At 41.2% G+C, this 21,482-nt stretch overlaps 1 protein-coding gene across 1 annotated transcript in view; it reads right to left on the bottom strand.

Moving 5' to 3' along the window:
- The window catches only part of WDR49 (WD repeat domain 49), a 185,578-nt gene extending 164,523 nt beyond the window's left edge, over nt 1-21,055 (bottom strand). Inside the window, exon 1 of the mRNA XM_055569164.1 lies at nt 20,859-21,055. Within this exon, the coding sequence (XP_055425139.1) occupies nt 20,859-21,026 (168 nt within the window). The 5' untranslated portion in view covers nt 21,027-21,055. The remainder of the gene's footprint in view (nt 1-20,858) is intronic.
- Between the last annotated feature and the right edge of the window lie 427 nt (nt 21,056-21,482).

The following is a 21,482-nucleotide window of genomic DNA, read 5'->3' as shown; positions in this document are numbered from 1 at the left end:
GGGTTCAATCCCTGGGTCAAGAAGATCTCCTTGAGAAGAGAATGGCCACCCACTCCAGTATTCTTGCCCGGAGAATCCATGGACAGAGGAACCTGGTGGGCTACAGTCCATGGGGTTGCAGAGTCAGACACGACTGAGAAACTATACTTTCAATTTCACACTGAAGTTTTCTGATGAGGTACTTAAAATATCCATATGAACTCTGAATCAATAAAGTAAGCAGGAAATGAGTGAGAAAGATTCCATCCCAAGCTCTAAAGGACATTTTTTTTAACCAAATTATTAGCTCTTTACTGCTGTTGTATCCTTTTCAAACCAGAAATCCAATACTTCAACCAATCTCTGGCCCTTATACTTATTTCTCTGATGTCACTCTTTCGTCCTAGGTGTCCAGCAAAACTAACCCTGGAAAACCATCTTCTCTGTGCCTACAACCAGGTTGCTGAACAAATATCACAGAAATGGGCAGAATGGTGCCACTATAATAAAATACATGATCTCCAACCTCAAAAACTCCCTCTTTTGCTAATAGGAACCCTTCCATGTTTCCTGTCTGAACTCATTTGCTTTCCTCAAACACCTACTTCATCATTTCCTTGTCCATTCCTAACAGAAATCTGACTCTCACTCACAGAAATGAAGAAGGAGAATACAGTGAAGGAGAAATGGGGGGTTGGGGGAGCATCAATCAGATGGGAGCTTCCTCAGTCTTCTGCATACACACAGAGATTGACCTGCATCTGTAGCCATTTCTTTCTTCCTTCTTGTGGCAACAGAAATTCTCATTTCCTAGATATGTCCTTCCCCTACCACCTCAGTGAATATCTCCTCTTGCTGTCTATTGATTCCTTTTCATTAGCATTTCAACGTAATAAAATTACTTGAACTGTTAAAAATTTTACTCGGCATTCCCATCTCTTTTAGCCACTGCCCCACCCTTCTCCTTTCGAACAGCCATCTTGAAGGAATCATATTCTTTCACTGTTTCAATTCTCTCTGCTCCAACTTACTCAGTCTTTGCAATCCAGCTCATTTCCCTTCCCCTCCACTGAAGCTGTTCTTACGATGAGGATTAATAACTTGTAGCTAAATCTTTTAGTGGATTCTTTCCAATTCTTATAAGGTAAAATATACCAAGTTAATTTTGATGCCAAAATATCTTTGTTCAGATTCTTGATACTCCTATTTAGTTAGAAAGTGAAACTTGAGGCACATGAAAGACATCAATCAAGAAATAAAAAGGTTCAAGCTGCTCTAAAGGAGAGAAGAAGAATTTGGTAGTTTTTGCTGTTTGATTAAACAGCTGGGAAGAGAATAGCATCAGACAGGGGAGGTGGACAAGATGGGAGACAAGATGGCAAGCAGTGACATGGCCACTGAGAAAATTCCATGGGCAACATAGCTCAAAAAAAATTTGTATATATAAATAAGGAGCTCTTCATGAACCTCCCTCCATGTGACTTCAAGCCACTAGGATAAAGCCCCCCACACATACATACATCCTCAATCCTTCCCTCCGCTCTTCTGTTGAAGAATTTGGTCTTCATGACAGATTGATTTAGGAGCTTTCCCTTCCCCAGAACTTCACAGTAGCCTGATCACACCACATTAGTGATGGGAAAAGCTCCAGTCTTGTTTCTGGCAGTATTTATCAGTGTCTGTTCACTGACCAAAGTCTACAGTTGATCAAGGTTGACGGTTGGGCAGAAGCTCTGCCAAAAAGCAAGGAAGTAATAAAAGATTGATTGTGATCCCTTGGACAGTAGCCCACCAGGCTCCTCTGTCCGTGGGATTCTCCAGGCTAGAATACTGGAGTGGGTAGCCATTCGCTTCTCCAGGAGACCTTTCCGACTCAGGGATTGAATCCAGGTCTCCTGAATTGCAGGCAGATTCTTTATCATCTGAGCCAACAGGGAAGCCCTAAAAGATTGATGGAAACTTGTAAAAAGGATGTGGGAGCTGGTTTGAAGGGACTGACACTGACCAAATTTGGGGCAAGTTCCAGTATCAGAAAGAATAATGATGATAATAGATAATAATGCATTGAATAGAATCAATGATTCCATGAGTCTGTAGTAATATTCAAGATACAGAGATAAAGTGATAATGAGGGAAGAGAACAAAAGGGGTGAGAAAGAAGCAGCCTCTTTTTTACAGAGTAATGCTATGTTTAGAACAGTCACTCAGTCACGCCTAACTCTTTGTGACTCCATAGACTGTAGCTCACCAGGCTCCTCTGTCCTCTGTTCTTGTGTCTCCTGCATTGGCAAGCAGATTCTTTACCACTGTGCCCCCTGGGAATCCAAAACCCCTAGTGGACCCACTTTAATCAAGGGATCTAGCTTATAGCATCACCAGTAATGGGAAAGCAACATGCTGTGCCTCTGATGTCTCAAGAGGTAGACATAACACTTCTTATGAAGTATTCTTGCCTAAAATGGTGAACCTAAATCTAACAGTGTACCTAAATCAAATTAACGAGAAAATGCAGATTGTGAGATGTTCTAGACATGGCATGACTCCTCAAAAATGTCCATATCATGATAGATCACAAAAAGTAGGATTATACTTCTCGATTAAAGGAAATTAAAGGAAATGTGTAATCCTGGAAAAGATCTGTAATTTAAAAAAAAAGTGAAAGACATTAGGACAAATGGGGATATTTTAATATACACATTTTATTAGGTAATATATGAAGTTAAATTTAGAAGACAGCCCTTGTTCTTAAGAGATATATTTTGAGCTAATTGGGGCAAACTATTATCATGCCTGAACTCACTTTTAAATGACTGAGGTAAAACGATGTACTATGGTCTGAATATTCGTGTCCCCTCAAAATTCACCAATTGAAATTTTAATGCCCAACATGATGATATTAGGCAGTGGGGCCTTTGGAAACTGATAGTTTATGAATATGGAGCTCTTATGAATGGAATTAGTGTTCTTGTGTAAGAGACATCTAGAGCTCCCTAGCCGTCTCTACCATGTGAAGACACAGCAAGAAGTCTGCAGCCTGGGAGAGGGTCTTCACCCATCCATCCTGGTGCCCTGATCTCAGACTCCCTGTCTCCGGAAGTGTGAGTAATAAACTTCTGTTGTTTGTAAGCTACCCATCTGTCATATTGTATTAAGTCTCCTGGAAGGAGTAAGACACTGTATATATGCATATGTATATGTATATGTATGTGTGTGTGTGTGTGTGTGTGTGTGTATACATAACCACACTGGACTTCCCAGGTGGTGCAGTGATAAAGATCTGCCTGCCAATGCTGAAGACATAAGAGACATGGGTTCGATTCTTGAGAATTCCATCGACTGTATAGTCCATGGGGTCTCAAAGAGTCAGACACGACTGAGCGACTTTCACTTTGTGGGGGTCAGAGTAGTAAAGAAAGCCCAAATTATAAGATAACACTGTATAAAATAACATTGGAAAATTAGAAGTAAGTTTGAGTGAAGTTTAGCATTCTTCACTAAGAATAAACAGACAGAAAAAGATATCAGACTATTTGGGTGATATTCTGGTTCTGCCAACAAGTCAAATAGACCTGGACAAATCCTTTCATTTCCTCATCTGTAAAATATAGGCAATAAAATAGGTTTCTATAGTCTCTCTCTTGATGCTAAAGCTCAGTGAAAGGAAAGTGATGAAGAAAACTGCTAAGTAATTTCAGTCGTGTCCGACTCTGTGTGACCCCATAGACGGAAGCCCACCAGGCTCCCCTGTCCCTGGGATTCTCCAGGCAAGAACACTGGAGTGGGTTGCCATTTCCTTCTCCTGAAGAAAACTACTTAATATTAAGACAACATATCTAGAGGAGGTGCTACTTTTATTTTTATTCTTTTTAACTTTAACTTTTTAATCTTTTTTTGTCACACAGAGAAGCATATAGGATTTTAGTTTCTTGACCAGGGATTGAACTCATGCCCCCTACAATGGAAGCACAGAGTCCTAACCACTGTACCAACAGGAAAGTCCAAAAACGGTCCTGCTTTTAAATTCAGCATCATTAGACCGTATGTTTAGAAAATAGTCGCAACAAGTCTTTAGGCTATTAAGATATACTGACATTTTAATAACATTTATCTTTGCATTGAATTATGGTATAGATAAAAAGCCCACAAAGCCATTTGGCATACCTTACTTTGCTACAGGCATGGTTCTATTTTTCCATAATTGAGACCTTGACACATACACAAAAACACACATTTTTCATTTTAGAATAATATTATGCACTTTTCTGTTATTTTCTTCTTTTCATTGAATAGTAAATCATGGCAATTTGGTGTCTTCCTTATTCTTTTTAATAGCAGAGTAGTAGAAGTTTACCTCAATTTATTTATCCATTAATTTATTGATGAACATGTGGGCTATTTTAAATACTCCATTTTATTGACAATATTACAATGAATATTTTATACAAATTTTATTTCTGCCCCTGTCATAATTTATTTAGGATAGCTTGTAGAATTAGAATTGCTGGTTCAAAAATTATATATTTGATATATTTTGGAAAATTGCTTACCAAAAACAGCCTTGACAATTTATAGTCTTAGTAATAGTGTCCATTTCCCTGATTCTTTGCCAACAGAAAATATCATCTATCTTTCTAATATTTTCCAAGCTGATGAATGAAAAGGCTGTCTTCTTTCTTGCTTAGAACTTCAAATCCAATTCCTAGTGAATTTGAGCATCTTTTAACATGTTTAGCAGCTATTTATATGGTACTTTTCCTTGAATGCACAAAATATGATGAAGTATGTAATATATATTATATGTAAAATAACATTGTATGTAAAATAAAGTTACATATGATATGTATATGTGCATATACGGGTAGATATGAACAAAAACACACTGGAAGGATGCAGCATTGAATAGTTATCAATCGCATTATTGTATGGCAGAAAGTGATACAACATTATAAAGAAATCATCCTCCAATTAAAAAATAAAACCATTACAATAAAAAAAGCACAACTACCAAAAAAAAAAAAAAAAAAAGGTGTAGTTACCCAGACTAGTCACTGAAGGTGAGCCAGAGGGGATTTCACATGATACATTTGATTTTATAACCATGAAGATGTTGTATTCATTCTAACTTGTTTTTAAAAGGATTGTTAAATGAAATTGTGTATGACTGGCTGCACCAACTTTTCCTGTTTGCCTGTTTCTCCTCCCTAAGTTATTTCTAGGAAATAACCCTGCTTCTCTTTCTGTATTGTATTGTATGTAAGGACTCCAGTTGTTTCTTTACCCCCTTGAAGGATTTCCCTAAGATCCAGTCTTAGACACTGTGCTCTTTCCTCAAGATGATCTCATTTGCACCCAGGGTCTCCACCTTCCGGGATCTCACACGGATTTCTCTCTGCCTTTCTGATCCTTCTACTTGGCTCTAGTTGTACTTAATCAGAGCATCTGCAATTAGTACAAGAGAAGAACATACAGGAGCTATGAGGAAAGGAGACAGGAATAGGTATTAAGATATTAATCCAGCCAGGGTGGAGAGAGAAGGCTTTCTGGGGACAGCAGTATTTAAATATGAAGTATGAATAGGAATTAGCTGGAGATTGTGGGGAGAGAAGCAGGAATATTTCAACCTGAGGCACCAGCATTTGATAGGTTCTAAAACAGGAATACACTTAATAACTAAAATGCCACAAGAATGGACAATATGGATAATGCTTCATCCAGTGTCAGATAATTTTGTGACTGACTTGTTGGAACTGTAAGCCTAACTGAATACCAGTGGGGAGGGGTGAGCTCTGGGCTTGAAGTGGGGAGGTAAGGATTCCTTAGAGAGAAATGGATGTCCCCATTCTCTACAGTCCTGGTAAAGGAACATGGAGAAATGGGTCTTAGACTAAATTAAAAAGGAAAATATTTTCTGGTATCTCTAGGGGCAAAGCTGGATATCTCACAAGCTGGAATCAAGATTGACAGAAAAAAATATCAACAATGTCAGATATGCAGATCATACCACACTAAAGGCAGAAAGTGAAGAGGAACTAAAGAGCCTCTTTATGAGGGTAAAAGAGGAGAGTGGAAAAACCTGGTTTAAAACTCAAAATTCAAAAAACTAAGATTATGGCAGGCGGTCCCATCACTTCATGGCAAATAGATGAGGGAAAAGCGGAAACAGTGGCAGATTTTATCTTCTTGGGCTCCGAAATCACTGCAGATGGTGACGAAATTAAAAGAAGCTTATTCGTTGGAAGAAAAGCTATGACAAACCTAGACAGCATATTAACAAGCAGAGACATTCACTTTGCCAACAAAAGTCCATATAGTCAAAACTATGGTTTTCCAGTAATCATATATGGATGTGAGAGTTGGACTGTAAAGAAGGCTGAGCACTGAAGAATTGATGCTTTCAAATTGTGGTTCTGGAGAAGACTCTTGAGAGTTTCTTGGACAGCAAGGAGATCAAACCAGTCAATCCAAAAGGAAATCGATCCTGAATATTCACTGAAGTGACCGAGGCTGAAGCTGAAGCTCCACTACTTCAGCCACTTGATGCAAAGAGCCAACTGACTGGAAAAGACCCTGATGTTGGAAAAATTGAGGGTAGGAGGAGAAGGGGCAACAGAGGATGAGATGGTTGGGTGGTGTCACCAACTCAATGGATATCAGTTTGAGCAAACTCCGGGAGATAGTGAAGGACAGGGAAGCCTGGCATGCTGCAGTTTACGGGGTAGCAAAGAGTAGGATATGACTGAGTGACTGAACAACACCAATAATCACCAGAGTTAATAATCAGTTTGGCCTCCAGGCTCTAAGGAATGAGGAGCCTGGTATACTTCCAGTGCGTACTGAGGGGCTGAGAGTAGCCTGTTGGCCATATATATATGACCAGAAGTATGGAAAGGGGGAAAGCTACTAGGATACCAAGAAAAAGGTCTAACTGTCCAACAGAACTTTCTCTGATGAAGAAAATGTTCTTTAATCTGTACTCTCCACTGTGGTGACTACTAGCCACATGTACTTACTGAATACTTTAAACATGGCCGGTGCTTGTGAGGAACTGAACTTTTATTTTATTAAGTAAGTTCTAACTTTATTATGCTTACTCCTTGGAAGGAAAGTTATGAGCAACTTAGCATATTAAAAAGCAGAGACATCACTTTGTCAACAAAGGTCCATCTAGTCAAGGCTATGGTTTTTCCAGTGGTCAGGTATAGATGTGAGAGTTGGACTATAAGATAGCTGAGTGCTGAAGAATTGATGCTTTTGAACTGTGGTGTTGGAGAAGACTCTTGAGTCCCTTGAACCGTAAGGAGAGCCAACCATTCCATCCTAAAGGAGATCCGTCCTGGGTGTTCATTGGAAGGAGTGATGTTGAAGCTGAAACTCCAATACTTTGGCCACCTGATGCAAAGAGCTGACTCATTTGAAAAGACCCTGACGCTGGGAAAGATTGAGGGCGGGAAGAGGAGGGGACATCAGAGGATGAGATGGCTGTATGGTATCACCGACTCAATGGACAGGGGTTTGGGTGGACTCCAGGAGTTGGTGATGGACAGGGAGGCCTGGCATGCTGCGGTTCATGGGGTCACAAAGAGTCAGACATAACTGAGCAACTGAACTGAACTGAACTTTATCTCATTTTAATTTAAATAGCCACCTTTGGCTCAAGGCTGCCATATTGGACAGATCTGGAGAAAGACCAGTGTGAGAACCTGGCCTCAGAGGTTGTGAGAATTAAGAAGAGAGAACATGGGAAGCAACAGAGTATAGGAAAACTGTATCCCTGGAAGTCCTCAGCAGAGAATGCTTGTGCCCAGAGTCAAGATCTAACAAGACTCTTTTCCATAATATGTTGGTAACACCTGATGAGAGGAAAAAATGACCCGAGCGACTTGTGTCTGACCAGAGCTTCAGGGAAAGATCAGAAATCATGAAGGGCAATTCAGAGGGCTCTTGTCTAATCATTGGGTGTAACTATACTTGCTAACACAGCACAAATGCAAAATCAAAACAGCACAAATTATATCCCTCCAATTGTCTGTTTTCCTCATTTTTCTTTCTTAAATTTTAGGAAATTTGAAACGGTAGGCTGTGCCCTACATCTTGGTTTCTCTGGTGGCTCAGCAATAAACAATCTGCTATAGAGGAGACAGAGAGATGAGGCTTGATCCCTGGGTTGGAAAGATCCTTTGGAGGAGGGCATGGCACCCCACTCCAGTACTCTTGCCTGGGAAATCTCATGGACAGTGGGGCCTGGTAGGCTATGACCCACGGGGTCACAAAGAGTTGGACACAACTGAAGTGACTGAGGAAGCACACAGGCCCATGGTGTAAAGGTCTGGTTAAGTTGATATACTATAAATGAATAGCAGTAGGCATCTTTGCTTGCTTTCTTTCTCCTTTATAACAAGTTTCTTGCTTGCCTTCTCTACTCCAATCCTGGCCAAAGCTTAAGGTGAAAATGTTTGTCCCTCAAAAGTACTCTTCATCACCCTTTGTGATCTAGATTAATTTTTATAAATGCCAGTTCTGAAAGCAAACAGAGAAATTAGAAAAGGCACGAAGCTGTTAGAACTTGTCACAAAATTCAGCACAAGGGCAGCAGTGTTCAGGAAGGCCGATTTTTCATGTGTGTTGACAGAGAACTTCACTTGCTTGTGTTCCAATGATGGCATCCTTTGTTAACCTCCCCATGAATTCTAACAACTCAGACAAAACCACCAAAGCATCCTCTGTCGTTTCCGTTTGTGCCAACTGCAGGGCTATCAAATTTGTCTTCATGTTATTACCTTAATGATGAGGAAGGGCACCTGCAGGGTTCACTGATTTTCTGCTGCCATAAAAAATGAGGTTTTTTGATTCTTCTAAGGGAGCTGGAGTGAGAAATGCTCTGACCTGCTGCTTTTGGTCAGCAAGTGATGGACTGACTGAGATTGCTGGATGCACTCTGTACTATGGAATACAGTAGTAGATTAAGCTTTACTTGTTTACCTTCTCACAGGCCTCCACTGAATGCCTTCAAAAAGGAAAAAGTAATAAAAAAGCAATGAGTTACTCCTATCCTTCCCTTTCATTCTTCCACACTTCTCTGCATTGATTTATTATCAGATCAGATCAGATCAGTTGCTCAGTCATGTCCGACTCTTTGTGACCCCATGAATCGCAGCACGCCAGGCCTCCCTGTCCATCACCCTGTCCATCACTCCTGGAGTTCACTCAGACTCATGTCCATCGAGTCAGTGATGCCATCCAGCCTTCTCATCCTCTGGCTTCCCCTTCTCCTCTTGCCCCCAATCCCTCCCAGCATCAGAGTCTTTTCCAATGAGTCAACTCTTCGCATGAGGTGGCCAAAGTACTGGAGTTTCAGCTTTAGCATCATTCCTTCCAAAGGAATCCCAGGGCTGATCTCCTTCAGAATGGACTGGTTGGATCTCCTTGCAGTCCAAGGGACTCTCAAAGTCTTCTCCAACACCACAGTTCAAAAGCATCAATTCTTCGGCGCTCAGCCTTCTTTACAGTCCAACTCTCACATCCATACATGACCACAGGAAAAACCATAGCCTTGACTAGACGAACCTTTGTTGGCAAAGTAATGTCTCTGCTTTTGAATATGCTATCTAAGTTGGTCATAACTTTCCTTCCAAGGAGTAAGTGTCTTTTAATTTCATGGCTCCAGTCACCATCTGTAGTGATTTTGGAGTCCAGAAAAATAAAGTCTGACACTGTTTCCACTGTTTCCCCATCTATTTCCCATGAAGTGATGGGACTGGATGCCATGATCTTCGTTTTCTGAATGTTGAGCTTTAAGCCAACTTTTTCACTCTCCACTTTCACGTTCATCAAGAGGCTTTTGAGTTCCTCTTCACTTTCTGCCATAAGGGTGGTGTCATCTCCATATCTGAGGTTATTGATATTTCTCCTGGAAATCTTGATTCCAGCTTGTGTTTCTTCCAGTCCAGCGTTTCTCATGATGTACTCTGCATAGAAGTTAAATAAACAGAGTGACAATATACAGCCTTGACGTACTCCTTTTCCTATTTGGAACCAGTCTGTTGTTCCATGTCCAGTTCTAACTGTTGCTTCCTGACCTGCATACAAATTTCTCAAGAGGCAGATCAGGTGGTCTGGTATTCCCATCTCTTTCAGAATTTTCCACAGTTTATTGTAATCCACACAGTCAAAGGCCTTGGCATAGTCAATAAAGCAGAAATAGATGTTTTTCTGGAACTCTCTTGCTTTTTCCATGATCCAGTGGATGTTGGAAATTTGATCTCTGGTTCCTCTGCCTTTTCTAAAACCAGCTTGAACATCAGGAAGTTCACGGTTCACGTATTGCTGAACCCTGGCTTGGAGAATTTTGAGCATTACTTTACTAGCGGGTGAGATGAGGGCAATTGGGCGGTAGTTTGAGCATTCTTTGGCATTGCCTTTCTTTGGGATTGGAATGAAAACTGACCTTTTCCAGTCCTGTGGCCACTGCTGAGTTTTCCAAATTTGCTGGCATATTGAGTGCAGCACTTTCACAGCATCATCTTTCAGGATTTGGAATAGCTCAACTGGAATTCCATCACCTCCACTAGCTTAGTTCATAGTGATGCTTTCTAAGGCCCACTTGACTTCACATTCCAGGATGTCTGGCTCTAGGTCAGTGATCACACCATCGTGATTATCTGGGTCGTGAAGCTCTTTTTGTACAGTTCTTCTGTGTATTCTTGCCATCTCTTCTTAATATCTTCTGCTTCTGTTAGGTCCATACCATTTCTGTCCTTTATTGAGCCCATCTTTGCATGAAATGTTCCTTTGGTATCTCTGATTTTCTTGAAGAGATCTCTAGTCTTTCCCATTCTGTTGTTTTCCTCTATTTCTTTGCATTGATTGCTGAAGAAGGCTTTCTTATCTCTTCTTGCTATTCTTCAGAACTCTGCATTCAGATGTTTATATCTTTCCTTTTCTCCTTTGCTTTTCGCTTCTCTTCTTTTCACAGCTATTTGTAAGGCCTCCCCAGACAGCCATTTTGCTTTTTTGCATTTCTTTTCCATGGGGACGGTCTTGATCCCTGTCTCCTGTACAATGTCATGAATCTCAGTCGATAGTTCATCAGGCACTCTATCTATCAGATCTAGGCCCTTAAATCTATTTCTCACTTCCACTGTATAATCATAAGGGATTTGATTTAGGTCATACCTGAATGGTCTAGTGGTTTTCACTACTTTCTTCAATTTAAGTCTGAATTTGGCAATAAGGAGTTCATGGTCTGAGCCACAGTCAGCTCCTGGTCTTGTTTTTGCTGACTGTATAGAGCTTCTCCATCTTTGGCTGCAAAGAATATAATCAATCAGATTTCGGTGTTGACCATCTGGTAATGTCCATGTATAGAGTCTTCTCTTGTGTTGTTGGAAGAGGGTGTTTGTTATGACCAGTGCATTTTCTTGGCAAAACTCTATTAGTCTTTGCCCTGCTTCATTCCATATTCCAAGGCCAAATTTGCCTGTTAGTCTAGGTGTTTATTGACTCCTACTTTTGCATTCCAGTCCCCTATAATGAAAAGGACATCTTTTTTGGGTGTCAGTTCTAAAAGGTCTTGTAGGTCTTCATAGAACCATTCAACTTCAGCTTCTTCAGCATTACTGGTGTGGGCATAGACTTGGATTACTGTGATATTGAATGGTTTGCCTTGGAAACGAACAGAGATCATTCTGTCGTTTTTGAGATTGCATCCAAGTACTGCATTTCAGACTCTTGTTGACCATGATGGCTATCCATTTCTTCTGAGGGACTCCTGCCTGCAGTAGTAGATATAATGGTCATCTGAGTTAAATTCACCCATTCCAGTCCATTTCAGTTCTCTGATTCCTAGAATGTCGACATTCACTCTTGCCATCTCTTGTTTGACCACTTCCAATTTGCCTTGATTCATGGACCTGACATTCCAGGTTCCTATACAATATTGCTCTTTACAGCATCGGACCTTGCTTCTATCACCAGTCACATCCACAGCTGGGTATTCTTTTTGCTTTGGCTCCATCCCTTCATTATTTCTGCAGTTATTTCTCCACTGATCTCCAGTAGCATATTGGGCACCTACTGACCTGGGGAGTTTCTCTTTCAGTATCCTATCATTTTGCCTTTTCATACTGTTATGGGGTTCTCAGGGCAAGAATACTGAAGTGGTTTGCCATTGCCTTCTCCAGTGGACCACATTCTGTCAGATCTCTCCATCATGATCCGCCCATCTTGGGTTGCCCCACAGGCATGGCTTAGTTTCATTGAGTTAGACAAGGCTGTGGTCCTAGTGTGATTAGATTGACTAGTTTTCTGTGAGTATGGTTTCAGTGTGTTTGCCCTCTGATGCTCTCTTGCAACACCTACTGTCTTTCTTGGGTTTCTCTTACCTTGGGCATGGGGTATCTCTTCACGTCTGCTCCAGCAAACCACAGCCATTGCTCCTTACCTTGGACAAGGGGTATCTCTCACAGCAGCTCTTCCTGACCTTCAGCGTGGGATAGCTCCTCTAGGCCCTCCTGCATCCGCGCAGCCACGGCTCCTTGGACATGGGGTTGCTCCTCCCCGCCGCCGCCCTGGCCTTGGGCGTGGGGACGTGGGGTAGCTCCTCCTGGCCGCCTTCCCTGACCTCGGATGTGGGGTAGCTCCTCTCCGCTGTTCCTGCGCCGTCGCAGTCTGGTACTCTCGGCCGCTGCTCCTGACCTCGGATGTGGGGTAACTCCTCTTGGCCGCGCCCTTCGGGCATGGGGTCCTCCTGGCTTCTGCTCCTGACCTCGGACGTGGCTTATTATTTGCTGATTTGCATTAATTCCAAGTGACCAAGGCACAGTGTCTGTGTGGTACTAACTTGACATGTTCATTTGATTATTAAAGTCCGTATCCTATTGGATTCCTGTTCCTTAGAGCAAATCCCAAAGGATGGGTGCCTGGTGGCCAGTGGGAGCCCTGCCATACAAAGGGCTAGAAGGTTGACTATCTACCCCAGGGCCCTGGCTCTGCTCTATAGGGTACCTCAGTTAAGTATCTTTGAGCTTTATTATCCTCATGTGTAAATGGGAAATAAAAATACGTGCCTTGACTACATCCCAGGCTGGTGAGAGGATCAAATCACACGATACCTACAGAGGTATTTGGTAAAATCTCACCATACTTCAAAGACATTTAATTTTTATTCATCATTTTTACCTCCACTGATTTCCAGAAAGAACTTGAGTTCAGTTACAGTACATAGGCAGTCAGACCATTAAAACCAAGATAAAAGAACAAGAATCGTAGAATGAAAATAGAAGATAAATGTTTCAGAAAAATTTATGTTAATAATCATTGTATCAATCGAAGACTAAACTTAACTTTGAACTTCCTGGCAACAAAGGCAAAACATAAAGCATCCTTAGGTACATAGCTTTCCTTAATCTATGAAATATAGCACACAGGTTTATTAGGAGAGATGTAAATTTTCCTACCATTACACTCTGAGGATAGTGAGTGAGACTGTTTTCTGGGCACATGCCTGCCTACCCTTTCCAGCTGCCCTGGCAGTAGAGAGGGGAGTTTGGCCCATGAAACCTCCCCCGTGTGCTCCTTCAAGCTCTTACTCCCACGACTAGCTTGACACACGGCCAGCCTGAAGGCAGAAGATGGAAGGAGCTTACCTGTTAGAATCCCTACTTGGAGCTGCTGCCAATTAGAAATATCTGCCCTCTACATGAGTGATAAATAAACCTCTATCATGAATGTGCCATCATATACTTTACACAATTTGCACACCCTGTAAAATTTTCTAATTTCAGAACTTCATTGAATACCATACTATACAGTTGTTAACTATCAGTCCTACCTTAAAAATAATTTTTAAGTGATCTTCATGGACTGTATCATATTTTGACAGAAACAAGCAAAATCTAACAGTTCTGAGGAGAGGTGAAACAAAAATAGATGGTTTTATTTATGCATTTGGGATGGTGATATCTAGAGTAGAAAAAAAAAGAAGCAAGAGGTAAGAAGAGCTCTGGAACATGAGCTACATCTAGGAAGGCCTGTCCATTTGGGTAAATTAATAACAAAGATACAGTGGGAAATGAGAAGGCAAGTCCCTTATGAACTGGGAGAGTCCTAAGAGTTTAGAAAGAAGGACAGGGACTTGGCTAGCAGTCCAGGGGCTAGGACTCTGACCTCCAACGCCAGGGGCTAGGGTTTAATACCTGGTCAGAGAACTCTGATCTCACATGCCAAGTGGCATGGACAAAATATAAATAAATAAAATAAACTCATTTATATATATAAAAGAAAGGCCAAATAATGGAAAAAGTGGGAATCTTTTTTTTTCAATCTCATATCCTTTTAATAGATTACCCCCCACCCACCCACCCACTGCTTACTTTAAAAATACAGACCAACACTGTCACCATCAATTGGGTTACTCAAGTAATTTCTCCTTCTCATGTCTGGGAGAGGTGAGGGTGGAAGGGGTGGAACAGGAGGATCAGAAGACCAAGATCATTCTTGTTTGTTTGTTTGGAGAGGGGTTTAATATGACTTATCTAACTGTAAATTAGATGTATGTAATTAACTGTATGTAATTAAATTTTTGATAACAGTGACTTTCTGGATTCCTTAAAGTCTACCCTGCCTAGCAGGGCATCAGAACTCTCGATTTTGTCCTGTTGGTACAAGGGAAGCATTGTTCATAGGCCCTGCTGTAGACAAAAATGTTGGGAATTTTTATAGAGACAATCAAGCATGAATACATCATAAATTCTGTGGATTTAATCATTTATTATACCTTAAGCACAATTTTCAGAACTGCAAATACCTCCTGAACTTTGGTCTATCTAGGTTAAGTGAGGACAAGTGCATTGTGTTTAGATTCCATTCATCCCCCAAGATAAGTGTGTTCTGAGAACCTTCCCTGAACATCTCTGGGGACTTCCTGTTAGGATTTTTACCATGCCTTTCTCACACTGAACTGTTTTGGCCCTTCCTACTTTAAGCATAAATATCTCACCTTTTACATATGGTTTAGGAGCATTATTTCAAGCTATTTAAGCAGAGTACATCATGAGAAATGCTGGGCTGGAAGAAGCACAAGCTGGAATCAAGATTGCTGGGAGAAATATCAATAACCTCAGATATGCAGATGACACCACCCTTATGGCAGAAAGTGAAGAGGAACTAAAAAGCCTCTTGATGAAGGTGAAAGTGGAGAGTGAAAAGGTTGGCTTAAAGCTCAACATTCAGAAAATGAAGATCATGGCATCTGGTCCCATCACTTCATGGGAAATAGATGGGGAAACAGTGGAAACAGTGTCAGACTTTATTTTTCTGGACTCCAAAATCACTGCAGATGGTGACTGCAGCCATGAAATTAAAAGATGTTTACTCCTTGGAAAGAAAGTTATGACCAACCTAGATAGCATATTTAAAAGCAGAGACATTACTTTGCCAACAAAAGTTCGTCTAGTCAAGGCTATGGTTTTTCCAGTGGTCATGTATGGATGTGAGAGTTGGACTGTGAAGAAAGCTGAGCGCTGAAGAATTGATGCTTGAACTGTGGTGTTGGAGAAGACTCTTGAGAGTCCCTTGGACTGCAAGGAGATCCAACCAGTCCATTCTGAAGGAGATCAGCCCTGGGATTTCTTTGGAAGGAACGATGCTAAAGCTGAAACTCCAGTACTTTGGCCACCTCATGCGAAGAGTTGACTCATTGGAAAAGACTCTGATGCTGGGAGGGATTGGGGGCAGGAGGAGAAGGGGACGCCAGAGGATGAGATGGCTGGATGGCATCACTGACTCGATGGATGTGAGTCTGAGTGAACTCCGGGAATTGGTGATGGACAGGGAGGCCTGGCGTGCTGCAGTTCATGGGGTCACAAATAATCAGACACGACTGAGCGACTGAACTGAACTGAACTGAAGCTTAAGATTTAGTAGGACTTGGGCAAATGGCCATGTATGGATGTGAGAGTTGGACTGTGAATAAAGCTGAGCACCGAAGAATTGATGCTTTTGAACTGTGGTGTTGGAGAAGACTCTTGAGAGTCCCTTGGACTGCAAGGAGATCCAATCAGTCCATTCTAAAGGAGATCGGTCCTGGGTGTTCTTTGGAAAGAATGATTTTAAAGCTGAAACGCCAGTACTTTGGCCACCTCATGCAAAGAGTTGACTCATTGGAAAAGACTCTGATGCTGGGAGGGATTGGGGGCAGGAGGAAAAGGGGACGACAGAGGATGAGATGGCTGGATGGCATCACGGAGTCAATGGATGTGAGTTTGAGTGAACTCCAGGAATTGTTGATGGACAGGGAGGCCTGGCGTGCTGCAATTCACGGGGTCCCAAGGAGTCAGACACAACTGAGCGACTGAATGGAACTGAACTGGGCAAATAGCAGCACAGAGCAGACAGGGTAGGGCCAAAAAGGATGTACCAAGGGATGCTACAGACAGCGTGGCTGACAGAGGCAGGTCAGGACCCAATCCAGGGAGTCCAGCAAACTATAGACCCAAGCCAAACAGGCAACAAGGCTTCCAATATCAAAGAGCAGATTGTCCTGATATAAAGAAGTCAATGATGGAGAAGTCAAGAAAAGAAATATTCAAGAACCTACATAGCCACAGTCTTGGGGAAAAAAAACTAAAATATATCAGGTCTCAATGCAGCGTTTCCAAAATCCCATTTCCCTTGGACCATTAATTTCTACTTCTCAAGATTCCTATCAGATCAGCAAATCATAGGCATCCCTCTTCACACAATAATGGGCTACTGAAGTATCTAAGAAAATGTAAAGTATGTTCAACATTAAAATAATATGACTATCCAGAGAGCACATCATTTCTTTAAGTAGAGAAGTTTGGGTAACAAGCATTTTACAGTTCTGTGACTAATACAAGTTACATTCCCTGCAAACTGAAATATGGCTTTTTGGACACCATCACTTAAAAGAAAAAACAAAACAAAACAAAACTCATAGTTACTTTTCTAGTACTTCTATCCAGATAACTTCTTTGTTCTAAAGAAGAGGATCAAGATATCTTGACATCTTTCACATGCTAATCAAATATGAAATACGAGATGAAAAGATGAGCTTTTGTATTCTTCTATGTGAATTTGTGTCTTTGCAACTCATTGTTTCCACTTCCTACCCCAACCAAAAGGAATATAAAAGCATAGTTGTGAGTGTTATTCAAAGCTTAATTTTTTTGGGGGGGAATGTATGTGTTAAAGTTGAGAGACTGTTAAAGGCCATGTTGTTCAATTTCTACTCACTGAAGATATAATAACTATGTTGACTGAGCATTTTTTCTATATAAAGCACTCTTTCAAGTGCTTTCCAGATAATATTTCATTTAATCCTCACAACAACCCTATTATCCTCAGGTTAGAAATAAAAGAAACTGAGACTCAGAGAGATTAAGTGATTTGCACAAAGTTACATTGTCAGTGACAAAACAAGGAATCAAATCCAAGAAGTCTGACCCCCGACTCTTAAACACTGATTCTGACTCATTTATACCATCAAACAATGTAAGCAGTACTCAGGTTCTCTTTCCTTTTTTTTTTTTTTTTTTAAGAATTTTTTGTTGTGGACCATTTTTAACGTCTAGTCAAGGTTATGGTTTTTCCAGTGGTCATGTATGGATGTGAGAGTTGGACTGTGAAGAAAGCTGAGCACCGAAGAATTGATGCTTTTGAACTGTGGTGTTGGAGAAGACTCTTGAGAGTCCCTTGGACTGCAAGGAGATCCAACCAGTCCATTCTGAAGGAGATCAGCCCTGGGATTTCTTTGGAAGGAATGATGCTAAAGCTGAAACTCCAGTACTTTGGCCACCTCATGCGAAGAGTTGACTCATTGGAAAAGACTCTGATGCTGGGAGGGATCGGGGGCAGGAGGAGAAGGGGACGACAGAGGATGAGATGGCTGGATGGCATCACTGACTCGATGGACGTGAGTCTGAGTGAACTCCAGGAGTTGGTGATGGACAGGGAGGCCTGGCATGCTGCAATTTATGGGGTCGCAAAGAGTCGGACACGACTGAGTAACTGAACTGAACTGAACTGATTTTTAACATCTTTATTGAATTTTTTACAATATTGCTTCTGTTTTATGTCTTGGTTTTTTGGCCACGGGGCATGTGGGATCTCAGCTCCCCAACCAGGGATCAAACCTGCACCCTGTGCCTTGGAAGGCAAGTTTCAACCACTGGACCACCAGGGAAGTCCCAAGCACTTTATTTCTAAATGTTACTACTAAGATTTATATGGTATGTAATAACTCATCTGGAAACATGTGAAACATTCACTACACAATTCAAAGACTCATCTTTCCATTTTTCAGGTAAGCATTGCTACTGCTATTTAAGAACATGGACTTTGCCTATTACCTGACAACTCTTCAGCTCCAAATAAGCAATCTGGGTACAAGAAAACAAAACAAGAGATAAAAGGATCCAGTTTCAGAATTGTGGCATTCCGAGAGTGTGTCTTTAATGAATGGACTACAAATAACTGCCTTCAGAGCTCTATGATGCAGAACAACCCCTGAGGGCAATTTTTCCTTTTACAGCAATCTACACCTGTGACCTGTGGGCCCATCCCTCACGACAGATGGAAGGGAGTTTGTGGAAATCATCCAGTGTATCATTCTTCTCTAGGTGTCTGTGGTGTTTGTGGAAACTGTGTTGTATCGAGGGCCTAATTTTTATTCCTGGTTATACATTTGCCATTGGATGATTCCATTCTGTCTGTTGAGTCTGTTAAAATTGGATGGACTTTCACTGTTCCTTGAAGTAAGCCTGCAAAGCTCAATTTCTTTTTTAAATGCTGTCATTAGATTCTCTAGGTTCATGCAAGCTCTGAATAGTAATCTCTTTCTCCTTTTTGATCCATTAGTGGTACCTGATCTTCAAAGTGGTTAATTTCAAAACAAGTGCTCCAGTCTTTGAAACATTTAGAGATTTAAAAAAAAAAAAAAAAAAGATCTTGAAATTGAATTGTCCCATTTTACTTTGGTTCACTCCAGACTAATCAGTAATTTGGAAAGAACATCCACCCCCAACCTTTTGTAGCAGTTTCCCTCTCTAACCCATGGACTTTATAACATAGACTCTCCTAACAGACCCTAGTACTCTACTTCATGTTCTGAGCACCAGAACAAAACTGCCCACATTTCTGTTCATTCCAGAGTCAAAGCTGTCAAAGTCTGTGGTTACGTTTTTCTGAATGCCCTCAAGCTGTCAAAATGTTTGCAATGTCTATCAAAATATGCCAGATTCATTTAGGGCATTGGACATGAGCAGCACTAAAAGTCTTTTCAGACCAGTGGGTTTGGGTGAACTGCAAAAACATGAAGATTAAAATAAGAAAAGTGTAGGGTAGAGCATGTCTGTCCTACTAAATATGATAGAGTATTAAAAAGAGATGATTGATACTAATGGGACATTATCGACACAGGTAGAATTTAACTGGTTATACAAAATAGGATATAGTAGTTTTTCAGTGGCTAGCAACTATTTTGGGGGGTAGGTAAAGATTAAAATTTGTGCCAGTTATAGGGCAATAGAATGGTTAGATTTCACCATGCTTTATTAGTTTCAAGGTGGTATTCCCAAACATTGTATGTCTGTTTCAAATTAACATGACATTCTCAAGCACCCTCAGAGGACATTCTGAAGCCCTGAGAGCATATTTTAGCAAGTGTAATGAAGTAGAAAGGATGGAGGCTCATATCTACTGAAATTCCACAGCATGGAAGAATATTTCCTATCAGCACAGAGGCTAAAAGTCATTTTGATGTACGCTGTTCATTCTGCACCTCAGCAGAGTTCCAACTTAATTGAGATAGAGAGAAGGAACTTATTCATTTATAGTTAAAATTCCTAAGGTTTATATGTAGAATTAAAATTTTAATTTTTTTGTTTTCATTGGCATTGCTCCAATATTTGCAAAAAAGAGTGGCAGACTGATTCCTCACAGGAGAGCTGGGACAATGAAGTGCCACTACCTGCTATGAAAAGGAGCCATGCTGCTTAGGGTGAGGCAGGGGAGAATGTCTTCACACAGGAGGTGCATGCGTGGGAGCATGCTCTGTCGTGTCTGACTCTGTGACCCCACGGACTGTAGCCCACCAGGCACCTCTGTCTGTGGGATTCTCCAGGCAAGAACACTGGAGTGGGTTGCATTTCCTACTCCAGGGGATCTTCCAAACCTGAGGATCAAACCTGCATCTCTAGTGTCTCCTGCACTGACACGTGGATTCTTTACCATTAGCTTCACCTGGGAAGCCCATATACCTGGAGGTGCCTATTTGCATTTGCAGAGGGATAGGGTTATTATTGGGAGTCACCCTAGAGATCTGGCTTCCCTTTTTTAGCATCATAACTTTCTATTTTCCAAAAGTACATTGATCTCTTAAAAAAAAAATTGTTCTGGAATTCATTTTCCTTCCTGGATGGTAATGATATTCAGTAGCAGCAATTTCATACTAAATAATTTTATCTCACCCAATGAACCAATGGATAAAGTTACTTCATGTTAAATCCAAGTCGGATTAATTCTCTTCAGTTCCCTGTTGTTGTTGTGTCTCTCAAATGTGTCTGACTCTTTCATGACCCCATGGACTGTTAGCCTGCCAGGCTCCTCTGTCCGTGGGATTTCCCAGGCAAGAGTACTGGAGTGGGTTGCCATTTCCTGCTCCAGGGGATCTTTCTGACCCAGGGATTGAACCTATGTCTCCTGCATTGCAGGCAGATTTTTTACCACTGAGCCACCCGTGAAGCCCCTTTAACTATTAAGTATATTAAAAAAAAAAAATCTTTTAAGAGAAAAGTCTTTGTTCCATCCCTGCCCCTTTCACAAACAACTCAAACTCTCCAGCAAATAAGATGAGTGCTTACCTCAAAGGCTCTCTGCACTTGGACAAAGTCGCCCAGGGTGAGTTGGTTCTCAAGCAGCACTGTGCTGGCGTCTTCTTTTGCAGTTGCACCGTGTGAAGTCTCCTCCAGGTTCTCTGGCCGCGGCTGAGATCCTTTGTTCAACCCAGGGGTAGCATTCTGGCAACTCATAATGGCTTCACCTCTTTTCAGCAGTCTTCAACTCTATAAGTTTTTTTTTTTTTTTTTTTTTTTCTTTTCCCTTCAACAGGTGCCTTTGAAAAGAAACAACTTACCAATCGAATTCCAAAATAAAAGTACTTTTCAAGGCACTCAATTAGGAGGCAAAAAATTCAAGCCCAGAGGCAGGGAATGAAAGCTCTTGACCCTCACTCTTCCTTAATTCCAGTTTATTTTCAAAGTCCACTGTTGAATGCTTTTAAAACACCTCCCCCCACCACCATGGATATTCTGTTTAACCTGGCTTGATTACAGGAGTATAAAAGCTTTCCCCCGGGTTTATAGCAACTGACACAAAATGCAACTTCTAATACTCGTTTAAAATGCATTAGAAAAGCAATGTTTCAAAATCTCTTTGGCTAACCTTGCTTTTATTCGTATGTCATGGATTTAAACTCCATTTTCTTG

This window comes from Bubalus kerabau, chromosome 2, assembly GCF_029407905.1.
Source record: "Bubalus kerabau isolate K-KA32 ecotype Philippines breed swamp buffalo chromosome 2, PCC_UOA_SB_1v2, whole genome shotgun sequence".
In the NCBI taxonomy this organism is placed as follows: domain Eukaryota; kingdom Metazoa; phylum Chordata; class Mammalia; order Artiodactyla; family Bovidae; genus Bubalus; species Bubalus kerabau.
The sequence above is the reverse complement of the archived record's forward strand: the minus strand, read 5'-3'. Positions and strand labels throughout refer to the sequence as shown.